At 36.3% G+C, this 12435-nt stretch overlaps 1 protein-coding gene across 1 annotated transcript; it reads left to right on the top strand.

Moving 5' to 3' along the window:
* Positions 1–9644: 9644 nt before the first annotated feature.
* Positions 9645–12435, top strand: LOC120118715 (serine-rich adhesin for platelets-like). Its single transcript, XM_039138719.1, has 4 exons — positions 9645–9768; positions 9934–10682; positions 11038–11793; positions 11951–12435. The coding sequence occupies exons 1-4, from the start codon at positions 9669–9671 to the stop codon at positions 12077–12079; spliced, it is 1734 nt and encodes a 577-aa protein (XP_038994650.1). The 5' UTR covers positions 9645–9668; the 3' UTR covers positions 12080–12435.

Genomic DNA, 12435 nt, shown 5'->3' with positions numbered 1-12435 from the left:
TACACGACCCAAATATAGCAGACCCGCCAGATGGCCCAGCCAAACCCTAAACCTAATTAGGGTTTATATCATCTCAGTCAGCCGCCTCAGTTCACAGTCGTTGGATCTGGCTATGATCCAACGGTCCAGATGGCCACAACATGAAACCCTAGGGTTATGATATCCTAGGGACTACGGCCGCCGCCGCCTCTAGAACAGCCACACTGTCGACGCCTCCACTGCCAGGTGCTTCACTCCGATAATGCCACCACGCCGTCGCCTCGCTGAAGACTCCAGGAGCGCCACGAAACCACCCACGTCGAAGCTATATGGTGAGTCACCATATAGTTCGGTGACTCATCGAAATCTACTCTTGGGACCGGTCCGAGCAGAACACCGGGGAGGCTATAAAGCCATCACCAAACTTGCAAAATAACAGAGAATGAAGGACAACAAAAAAAACCAACAGCAACCGAGAGCATAACACGAGGAGACCAAGAGAACGAACAACAGCCACGACAGATAGCAAGCAACCAACACCAGAACGAAAAATAATAAAAATGAAAAGAAGGGAAGAAACATACCATAGTCATCGGAACCTCCAAACCGCCATGGAACCACCGAAAATCGAAGGTAAAAACCTAGATCTACGACGATTGGTAATGTTTTAGGTAAAAACAACCTTAGATTCGGGTATAGAAAAATTTGGGCTTTGATTTAGGGTAATTTTAAAATCCAGCCACCGTTCACAGTGGCCAGCGGATGCGATAGTCACCGGAGCACGGTGGCCAGCGACTACCGAAATTCCCTCCGGTAAAGGAAGCTAGAGAGAAGGCAGAGAACTCTGGTCTCTCATTTGGAGAGAGAGAAGAAATAAGAAAATGAGATAGATGAAGGGATTTAGGGCTGGTTTTTGGGTTTAAAAACCCTACCTCGAACGGCGTCATTTTGGGGAAAGGGTCTGTGTGTAATTTTCCTTTTGGGAAAGGTATGTCCGAAAACCTTCTAAGTTTGTAAACTTCTATTTTGGTCATTGAAATCAGTTTATGTGCCTTTTAATTTTGACTTTTAATTTTACTTTATTATGTTTTAGTCATTGCACCGTAGTTATATATATATTTAGGGTAAATATCTATTTAACCCCTATAATTTTAATAACTTTTATTTTAACCCCAAAATAATTAATTAAGACTAAATTACACTGTTAGTACATATCTTTTTAATAATTCGAATTAGGACCTTTAGGTTTTATATTTTATATTTTAGTTACTGATTTCTTAATTATTTTCATTTTTGACCATGATTTTTTTATATTTTGCAATTTAATACTATCGCTTTTAATTTCTTTTATTTTAGTCATTATTTAATGATAAATTTTATTTTATTTTTATTATTGTTATTTAATTTTTTTAATATTTTAAATATAGTACTTTATTTATTTATTTATTTATGTTTTATTTCACTAATATTTATATGAAATACAATATAATAATTTCATAATTTGATTAAATAATAATATTTATTTATTTTAAATACTCAGAAAGGGCAGTCTTAAAATAACTAGATGTCCTATTCTGGTATTTCAAAAAATAAACAAATATTATGTTTATTATCATGTTTATAAAAATATATATTTACTTCATTTTTATTATTTTATTATATTCTTATTATTATTTATTTATTAATTAATATTTAAGAAAGGGACTGTCTTAAAGCAACTATAAGTCATTTTCTGATATTTTTAAGTAAATAAATATCTTATTTATAAAAATATAAAAAATATATATTTATAAACAAAATTAATATATTTTCTTGGAATTATACTAATAAATTTGAAATCACATGATTATGAATTAAATATATTTTTGAATTCTTAAATTTCCAATAATAGAGACAATATATAATCGACATGGACCAATTTTGGGCGTTATGGGGTGCTAATCATTCCCCAAATATAACCGACCATGAATCCTTTTTTATTAATAAAAAAATGAATTTTTGGTTATAAACGCAGACTGGTTTATCTTTTAAAATAGTATTTTCTTAAAAACTATTTTAAAAGATGATTTTTAGGTATTCGACTTACCTTACCCAAAAAGGTCGATGGCGACTCCCAACACATTTCAATAAAAATCATTTATTTTATTCACATAATTTCCCGCCAAGTAAAATTCGTACCCGGGCAAAAACCGGTTACGACACCAATATATCAATATGTTTCTTTTGTCTGGATGATAGTAGATTACTTTTTTCAAGGTTGTCTAAGTAATGCATTCACTATCACCCTTCTTCTTGATATTTCTTGTAGCCCACTCTACACTCATCCCGGTCAATAAAAACACTTTCTTCTTAAAATGAGCAGTATTAGGTGACTTGATATATACCTTATCTTCGTAGATTCTTGGACAGTGAATAAGAGCTCGATATTCCTCTAAGGTAGGTGTTAAGTCTACCTTGTCAAAGGTGAAGCAACTATAGGCAGGGTTCCAAAACTGCGATAGAGCTCTGAACAGATGTCGGTAAATAGGAATGTCCAAAAGATATGCAATGTCACCATATAGCTGATAAAATAGATGCATGTCCGCTGCTACCCACTTTTCCCATATTTGTTTCAACTCACCCAGGTTATTTTGGCGAACATTGATATGCGTATATTTGACCAAATCTGACACGTATCCAGATGATAGACTATTTCCCTTGATAAGTTGAGACTGCTTAGACCATCTTAAAACAACTGCATTGTTTCTACTTCATATTGGACTCTTTGTTCCATATTTCCAGCTTTCTATATGAAATCAGTCATGAACCAACACCATGATATGAAAATGCAAAATGCATAAATGAAAATAAAGCATAAAATTAATAAAAAATAATTAAACCCTAATTTCATGCAATCTAGTTCCATGCTTTTATTTAAAACAACAAACCTAACCACATGATTTCTAGTTCACATGTGTTTATTCAAAAATAATACTAAATAAATAAAAGATTCAACATGCTTTTCCTTGTGTGCTCATCTTAAAAGACTTAATCGGACTAGGTTCCGCCTGAATTTAAGTTCTAACTTTTACTATATGTTAGGTGTTGGCTCTAGGGTAAAAGGGTCAATGAATTGTCCTTTATTGGTGTCCCCTTGGACTGCCAAGCCCTTAATCCTGGATCATTACAAACTTTCAGATCAAGTTTAATTCGAAGGAACACACTTTCTTATGTCCATAAGGAGGTGAAAACCACACGATGAACATAAGGTGTAAGCTCAAAGAATGGTCCCCTATCCCATACGGAGGTGAAAACCACACTAGGGAGTAGTTTCTCATTCACTTAAATAGGATAAGAGGGGTGTTTTAGCTCATGTCATGAATGCAGTGCTCAGTATGTGAGGAAAAATATACAAAGAAATAAATTAATATATACAACGTATTATTTTATTTTAATAACCCAAAATTAAATCTATACACACATAAAAAAAGTTAGTAAAATAATAAAAATAATTAAAACAATTTTATTATTTATTACAAAGACAACTAATTAATAAATTGGTGGTTGGACTCTAATTTTAAAAAATTCCCCAACAGAGTCGCCAAGCTGTCGAGATGTTTCTCTGCCCGGAGACGGAGATTACAAATAGTACACCCCAAATGGTGTAACTAGTCTCGAAAAAGTAAGTGCTTATCCTCCTTGAATAAGATAAAATGTCAAATTGTAGAGTCGCCGCCAATCTTTTAATTTGGTGAGATTGGTCACCAAAGTGTTATATTATTCTAACAATATTCCTAAGAATAATATTAAAATAATACAACTCGGGTCTACTTACCAGAAAAATGAGCTCGGGAGTCGGTTACGTATGGGGAAGGATTAACACCCCAAAACGCCCAAAATTAGTATCGGTATTTATTAATTAGTGTCTTTGTAATAAATTATAAATTTGCTCTTTAAATTTAAATTCACAAATAATTTAATTTAGATAATTACTAAATAATATTTAACATAAATATTACTGATTCTATTATTATATTATATCATAATTATATTATAGAATTATCTTAATAAAAAATATCATATTATAATTATAATATAATAGTAAATAGTGATTAAAATACATAATAGTAAAATTTGTTAATCCTAATTCTAAATAATAATATAATTATGTATTAATTATGTAATTTACCATAATTTACTAATACGGGATATAATTATAAATTTATTAATATTTAGGGACTAAATGTGATACTTAGCTTAAATATATCTATATACATGGTAATGACCAAAATAATAGTTAATAAAACTGAAAAATTAAATTAAAATATACGAAAACATGCTTTAAGGACTGAATTAAATGTTTAAAAAATTACAGGGACCCCGAGAACTATTTATCCATACACGTATTTACGCACAAATCCCTCCTCAAAACGACGCCGTTCGGGGAGGGATATAAATAGGCCTAATTAGGCCCTAAAGAGGCTGAAAACCTTATGTCCTTACTCTGCTTCTCTCTCTTGAGAGAGAAAAGCTCTCACGTCTCTTTAAAATTCCCTCACCGGAGGGAATTTGTCCCCGACCGGCAACCGATCGTCGCCGTTAACCAGCACCGTAAGCCACTACCCACGATGGTCGGATATCAACTACTTACTCCAAATCACTCCCCCTTTTCTCCTAAACACGAATCCAACATCCTTTTTTCCCAAAACAATCTAAATCGCAGTAGATCTAAGGAAATATACCTTTAAAACTTGGCTTTTCCGGTGGCGCTTGAGATTTTCGACGACTGTAAGGCTTCCCTTTCTCTCTCTCTCTATTTTATGATTTCTATAGTTTGTGTTACTTGGCTTGCTTGCTCGTTGTTGTTTCCTTTGCAGGTGCATCCCTATTTATAAGGGGTTTCGATGCTCCCTTTGGACCGGTTAAAAGATCATACCCCAGTGAGTCACCGGAGCTACGGTGGTGACTCACCCTAGGGGTGGTGAGCTATGCGGTGAAGAGACTGAGTGTATTTAATGCACTCAGATCTTGTGAATCCGACGAGGACGTGGCAACTGTTGGTTCGAGCGTTCGGTGGCGATGACATCATTATCTTTATGGTGATGCCAGAATAGCCCTACGATTACAATGAGTACCCTAGGGTTTTGTTGGTGCCTTATGGATCATTAGATCTTCCTCTGATCGATCGGTTGTGGAGGAACGACGGCTACTGCTAGGGTAAAACCCTAACTGATAGAAGATTCGGGCCTTCCATCTTTATCTGGATCGAACGGTTAAGGAAGCTTACGGTGCTGAAATATGTGTAAAACCCTAAACTAAACTTGGGTTCATTTATTGAGCCTGCTGGGCTGCTCGGGTCAAATTTGGGCCTGAACCGAGTCTAGGTGTGCTGGGATATGTTGTAATTGGGCTTCGGGTTGTAACTTATTTTGCATTTGGACCTTTGCATTATAATTGGACCTCCGGGCTTAATGTGCATTTGGGCATGTAAAATTATAATATTTAATTATAATAATATAATAATATATAATAATATTTATTATAATATTTAGAACGTATATATAAAATAAACATCACTCAGACGAAAATTAATGTCGACACAATCTGCTATCACATGAGAGCATGGATACTTCAGAGCTTCAAAAAACCTGCAGTCGCACCATCTGTCCCGTAGATTTACTCTTAACGACACAGCTTCAATCCCTTAAAGAGGTCGCGATAACTTTGTGACACGAAACAATTCATGTGTTCTAGAGAAACTTGTTACAAACATTCCATTTGATGCAACAATTTTTTTTTGTAGATCTGTAACTAATCTAGGGTGATAGACATGACTGCCTTGCATCCATGTTTGAGCTTGTCCCCCTAGCTTCGCAAAAAACACCCCCAAACGATAATATATAGTTTTTACCAAAGTCGCTACAGGTAAGTGACGTGTACCCTTTATGGTCAAATTGATTGTCTTATCCAAGTTGGTCGTCATGTGTCCATATCGATATCCACCATCATATGAGTTTGTCTACATTTCTTTATCGATGAGGCTGATGTAATCGTATCCTTCCTCATTCTTCGCCCTCAAATCTTGAAGCATGTATTCAAATGTTTGAGCTAGTAGTTTGTAACTTGATCATAAAATGTAGAACTTACTAACTTTGTTTCTTTAAAAAATGAAAATGATCGAAAGAAAAAGGGTGGCTTTACTTACCCATGCACATAAGTAATTGGCGCTCATCATTCTTCTTGAACCTTCCATGGTAGTTCGCAGCAATGTGTTGGATACATTACCTATGTTGGACAAAGGGTGGTTGTCACAATAGACCCAAAGACACCATTGCTACTTTGATCCCAGCTCCGCGATCTGAAATGTCACAGATTTTTTCCCTCGTGATAACATGTGAACGTAAGTTTCGGAGGAAAAAAGCCCAAAAATCTGTATCTTCTCCTTCAACAAGAGCAAAAGCAACTGGAAGAATGTTACAATTACCATCTTGGAAACTACCAATAGTAAAACTTGCTTGTATTTTCCATACAAGAAAGTCTCGTCGATATGGACCACAGGCTTGCAGTATTTGACAACATTAATGCACTGTGGGTAAGTCCAAAAAACCCGGTAAAATTGGCATCGATCGTGAACAATTTGATCATTATGGTATGCATGATAGGTTTCGAAGTCCATAATTGTCCAAGGATTCAACCTCCGCATCACCCTAAACCAACTTGGAAGTTTGTTGTAAGATGCATCCCATTCACCATGAAGTTTTTTAATGGCATTCTGTTTTGCCTTCCATGTTTTTTTGTATAAGATGGAATACCCATACTACGATTGTATAGCTGAAATCAATACAACAATAGCTATATGGGAGCTTGCTTTTACCGTGGGCATAATGGCTTGACAGATCACTTCAGAGTCCAAGTTGGGATGATCTTGGTTGATCCCTTCAGCACAACATGTGTGAGGACCGTTGTATACCGTTAGTTCCCACCTATTGTTTTTCCTCTTCCTCTTTGATACGCGAACCATCCAATTGCATCTGCTTTCACGTCCAACACAGTGGCATACATATTTTTTTGTCATAGAGCGGTCGACTCTGGATTGAACAGAATTACGGATATTGTAATTTTTTATAGCCATCATCGCTTCTTCTTTGCTTGAAAACTTCATGCCTAAAGATAACTCACCATTATTTACTGATGAGTAAAATCCATAGCCACTGAGATTATGTATATCCGCAAATTTTGACCCGTACATTGTACCATAGTTAGTTTCTTACATGTGTGCTGGAGGTTCAGTTTGTGTCATATTTGTGGGAACTTCATCTACATCATCGAAGTTAAATTGTGTTGATTATGGGTAAATGAATAGTCCAGTCTCAGCACCATCCGCACTTGGTGCACGAAGCGGTTCTTCTGGTAGAGATGATGGTTCCTCCATGCTCTCCACATTTAGTCGAAGAACCTACTATTTGCATGCATTCCCCTTGACTAGAAGGCATATCGACATTGAGATCGAAAAAGATCGCAGTCGAATGGCTTCCCCTGGAGCTTGAAGCAATCGTGTCAAATGGAAACTGCAAAGATTGTTGTGTCGAGGGTATCTCCATATTAAGGTCAAAGAAATTGGCAGATGAATGTCTTCCCCTTGAACTGGACGCGATGTTGCCATACGGATTTCCCATTATAGCATTAAAATCATTACACATTACTGTAGTCGGGCTGTCAACTTGATCAGCTTGTTCAGCCAGCCTATAGTGCGAGCTTAATGACAGACCCCGAATAACACGTACTTCAACAAACTTTGCATACATCTCCGTATCGGCGTCAGAATAATTATTTTGAGAATCAACCATCATTTCAACATCATCATTGTTCAATAGTTCGAACGTTGTATAAGTTAATGACAACAATGATGTGGGAAATCTTTACTGAAGCGACGACATTCTTCTAGTACTTCCAACATGAACCTTCCTTGAAATCTTCGTTATCAGCTCCTCAAGAGTTATGTTTCTCTTGAAGAATATTTTAACATAATGATTTGATATGAAAATGTCGGTTTCATCTTCTCGAATTTCTCCATCATAATAAACAATAGCTAAAATTCACGTCATTCTTAGAGTTTGAAAGTGAGACAATCTTATATCTGTAAAAAAACCTGAAACAAGCCTAATTAAATAAATAATATATGAATTAAAATACAACACAATAAAATTTTTACACATAAACTTAAATAATTTAAATAATATAATTCTATATTATTATCGTATCAGCAAAAATATTTCGACGTATGCTCCCGCTTTCAATTTTACAACCACAAAAATTAATTGAACACAATTAGTACAATATTTTTTCAAATAATCATATATAATTATAAAAAATTACCTTATAACGAAAGATCGAATGAACTTCTGAATCAAAGATAAGAGAATTGCTGGGTGTTATTTATGGGTTAAGAGGATTATTGTATTAATTTTTCAGTTGAGAGGATGTTGTGTGACAGTTTACGGGGGAGAGGGGTATTTATAGCTGAGAGGAAACGATTTAAAGCGAGAAGTGCGGAAACAATTATACAAGGCGCGACCCATGCATCGTGCCATTCTGACGGGTGCATAATTTCAGGAAGGCGCAGCCCATGCACAGCACTATACTCCTACGTGGCAGAAGGCGTGGCCCATGCACCACGCCTTATCCAGCGTGTCGCCATGTCAGCATAAGGCGTGGTGCATGGGATGCGTCTTACCCCACGTGATGCCAGATCAGCGTAAGGCGCGGTGTATGAGCCGCGTCTTCCTGCAAAGGGTGTTAGATCGGAAAATAAAGATGGAAGGGTGTCTGAAATTAAATAAAGAGGGAAAGGGTATTTTTGGGGAAAATCGCCCAAAATTCAGTCACAACATAAATGATGTAATTAATAAAAGCACAAATTCTAAACGCCAAACCAATATTGATATATATTTTTTCAAATAAAAAATAAAATATAATCGGTATTTGTGTTAGAGAAGAAGAGGCTATTCTCTGCTTGTTGATACATTCCGTTCTCTATCTTCAAGCAAATCAAAATCAAATTCAATTCCAAAACCCTATTTTTTTTCGTTCACATCTTTCTTTTTTTCGTCTGTATATCTCCTGCTTCACTTTCTTTCTTGCACTGAAATTCTCTCGTTTTTCTTTTTTTCTTCGTAATTTTCCCCGGAAAAAGGAACGCATTGGATTGGGACGGTTATTGTTATAAAAAAGAAGGTTACGTTTTTTGAGGCAATATGGAGGAATTGTTGCGGGAACTAAGGTTTGGATTCTGGTTTTTTGTTTTATCTGTTCTTCATTCATCTATAATTTCTCCAAAGTTTATTGTTTCCAACCCTGACAGTTGGATACTCACAATTAGAATTTAATCCAGTGTTTTTGGTTTTACTCAAATTTGTAGTTATTTAGAGTTAATATCTCTCATTGAACTAGTTCGTTGATGCTAACTATATTATGTTTATTTTATAGGAATATATGCGAGGATCATCGGAAACTAGAAAATCAGTTATTTGCAGATCATCTTCAAGTCCTAATATAATCTCCTCGTTGTCATTGCCTTTGTTGCCAAGGCTTCCCACTAGTGTTAAAATTATGTTTTATTTGATCAAATTAATAATTTAGTGGGTTAGGATTTGAAGAAGGTTGAAGAACTTTTTTCTTTCGATTTCTTTCGATCTTGTTTCGCATACCTTATGGAAAAAGGCAAAAGAACATTATTTCCAGAATGGCTGAGGAGTAATGGCACTGTTGGCAATTCAGCTCACCACGGTTCTTCCCCTTCTTCTAACTCAGGTACCTTTCGGCATGCCAACTTTTAAATACTCTTCCATTTTTCATTCCATTTACATCTGTCTAACTGCACCTTTATTTTCCATTGTGCTTCTAATTGCATTTGTACTGTTTTTTTAGTTTGCATTGTAAGAGTTCTTAATAATTGTGTTCTTGTTGGTATGATAGATGTTTCTTCTTTGGTGCATCATGGGAGACATAGGAACTCTAGGAAAGTAAATGATTTTGATTCCTCTCGTTCGACATTTTTCGACCGGACACATACGTTGAATTCAGGGAGAAGTTCTAGTAATGTTTCTGGGAAGCATGCTTATAGTAGCTTTAGTAGGAATCACCGTGATAAGGATCGAGAAAGGGATAAAGAGAGAATGAGCTTTGGGGACCATTGGGACTGTGATTCTTTTGACCCTTTAGAAAGTATGTTAACTAGTAGGTTCGAGAAAGATACATTACGGCGTTCTCATTCTATGGTTTATAGGAAACAGGGTGAACCTTTGCCTCGAAGGACTGCTGTGAACTCTGGAGATAATGGTAACAGTAATCAGAACATTGCCAATGGTTTTCATTCTGGGGGTAATATTGGGAGTAGCATCCACAAGGCTGAGTTTGAGAATGATTTTCCATCACTTGGAACTGAAGAGAGGCAAGGGGTGTCTGAGATTGCTAGAGTTTCTTCTCCTGTTTTCGGCTCAGCTTCTCAAAGTGTGCCTGTTGGTAATTCAGCTTTGATTGATGGAGAAGGATGGACCTCGGCTTTGGCAGATGCGCCGAGTGTGGTTGGAAGTAGTAGCACAGGTTCCTCACCTGCCCCTCAAACTGTTTCCACCACAAGTTCTGGGGCTCCAAGTGTCACATTTGGTCTTAATATGGCTGAAGCACTAGCACAAACGCCTTCACGAACCTCGACTGCTCCCCTGGTAAGTGGCTTAGTCATTAAGTTCTTATTACATGTATGACTTATATCTGTGATCTAACTAGGCATTTCTATTTTATTTAGGTATCTTTCACGACTCAAAGGCGTGAGGAACTGGCTATTAAGCAATCAAGGCAACTAATACCAGTGACACCTTCGATGCCTAAGGTTTTTTTAAGCCATTCTGCCTTAATTTCAGCAGAACATTCTCTTAAATCTTATCTGCATTACATTTGTAATTTTAGTCCTATTGAACAATTTTGCCCCCTTTTTATTTGCCTTCTTGTACATCATGTATAGATATTGAATGCTGTATATGTTATTACAGCTAATGGTTAGCTTTATTCTCTTTGCTTCAGGTTTTAAATTCAACTGATAAATCAAAAGTCAAACCTGCAACCAGAACAAGTGAGATGAACATAGCTGTCAAGAGTGGATCACAAACGTCACCTTTGATTTATCAAGGTAATCACTCTCCGCATAATGGACATGTTAAGTCCGATCCAAAGACATCTGGGAAGCTTTTGGTTCTCAAACCTGGAAGGGATAATGGGGTCTCATCTCCTACTCAAAAAGATATTTCTAGTTCAACAAAAGTCGCTAACAACAGAGATATAACTAGCCAACATGCTGTTGCTCCTGTTAATTCTGTTTCTGCAAGAAACACAAATGTCCCGAAGCTTTCTGCTGGGGAATATAAGGCAGCTGCCATTAGTGCAATAACTGGGTTTACTGTGGAAAAGAGACATTCTTTGGCCCAAACTCAGAGCCGAAATGATTTTTTTAATCTCCTGAAGAAGAAGAAGAAGACTTCAACAAACATTTCTGGTGCTCTCTCCAATTCAGATTCTCAAATTTCATCATCCGTTATGGAGAAATCTGAAGTTACTAAGGAAGTAATTGGTGCTTCTGTGATTGCTTATACTGATGATGGTACTGCAACAACTAGCAACGGTGACACTTGTTCTGGTGACAAGAAAAAGGAAATGAGCACCATTGATATGCCTTATCCCAATGAGGAAGAGGCCGCATTCCTTTGTTCTCTTGGGTGGGAAGAAGGCACTGGTGAGGATGAGGGCCTTACGGAAGATGAGATCAATGCTTTTTATCAGAAGGTAAGAGATATTTTCCTTTTGTCTTTTTAGTCATGATGCTGTGAAGGTTTATTGCAATTTGTTATGCTTTGATTTGCAATCTGATCCCATGGCTGCTTGGCTTAGCATCTCCCTCTTTGTTTACGTGCTTACTTTGGTTATTGTTTTGATATTACAGCATATGAAAATAAGGCCATCTCTGAAAATATTCCGTGGCATGCAACCAATGCTATTGCAGTCTGTTGCAAATAATTTGGATGGAGTTTCTTCTGAATCAAGCTTATCCGACTCCGCCTCTGAAGCTTGAGTTTTCTTTCTTTCGTACATAGTCAATCCATGAGTTCCAATCTTTTATTTATAGATTACTTCTTTCTTTGCCTCACTTTATCCCCTTTTTTATGTTTTCTGCTAGGAAAAAAAAGCTGCAGAGTTAGGTATTTTGGCGGTTTTAGGTTTTAGTTTGACAGTGCATTTAGCAAATGTTGCAATAAGGGGCGTCCTACGTTGTTGACAGAAGTCTGAAGGCTTCCATGGTGGGTTTTAGGGTAAGGATGGGTTAATTTTTTTTTTGTGAGCACCGGAAGCGATGATGCATTTCCAAGAGGGTTCATAGAAATAGTTTATTTGTATTTCGAGTTAATTTTTTATGAAAGAAAAATGGAA

The sequence above is a fragment of the Hibiscus syriacus genome, unplaced genomic scaffold (genome assembly GCF_006381635.1).
Source record: "Hibiscus syriacus cultivar Baekdansim isolate YM2019G1 unplaced genomic scaffold, ASM638163v2 tig00110328_pilon, whole genome shotgun sequence".
Lineage (NCBI taxonomy): Eukaryota > Viridiplantae > Streptophyta > Magnoliopsida > Malvales > Malvaceae > Hibiscus > Hibiscus syriacus.
The sequence above is the reverse complement of the archived record's forward strand: the minus strand, read 5'-3'. Positions and strand labels throughout refer to the sequence as shown.

Excerpts from the sequence above, each read along its gene's own strand:
- LOC120118715 (XM_039138719.1), top strand. The coding sequence starts at position 9,669 with ATGGAAAAAGGCAAAAGAACATTATTTCCAGAATGGCTGAGGAGTAAT. Across the intron at positions 9,769-9,933 it reads TTCCCCTTCTTCTAACTCAG|ATGTTTCTTCTTTGGTGCAT; the intron begins GTACCTTTCGGC and ends TTGGTATGATAG. Across the intron at positions 11,794-11,950 it reads TCAATGCTTTTTATCAGAAG|CATATGAAAATAAGGCCATC; the intron begins GTAAGAGATATT and ends TTGATATTACAG.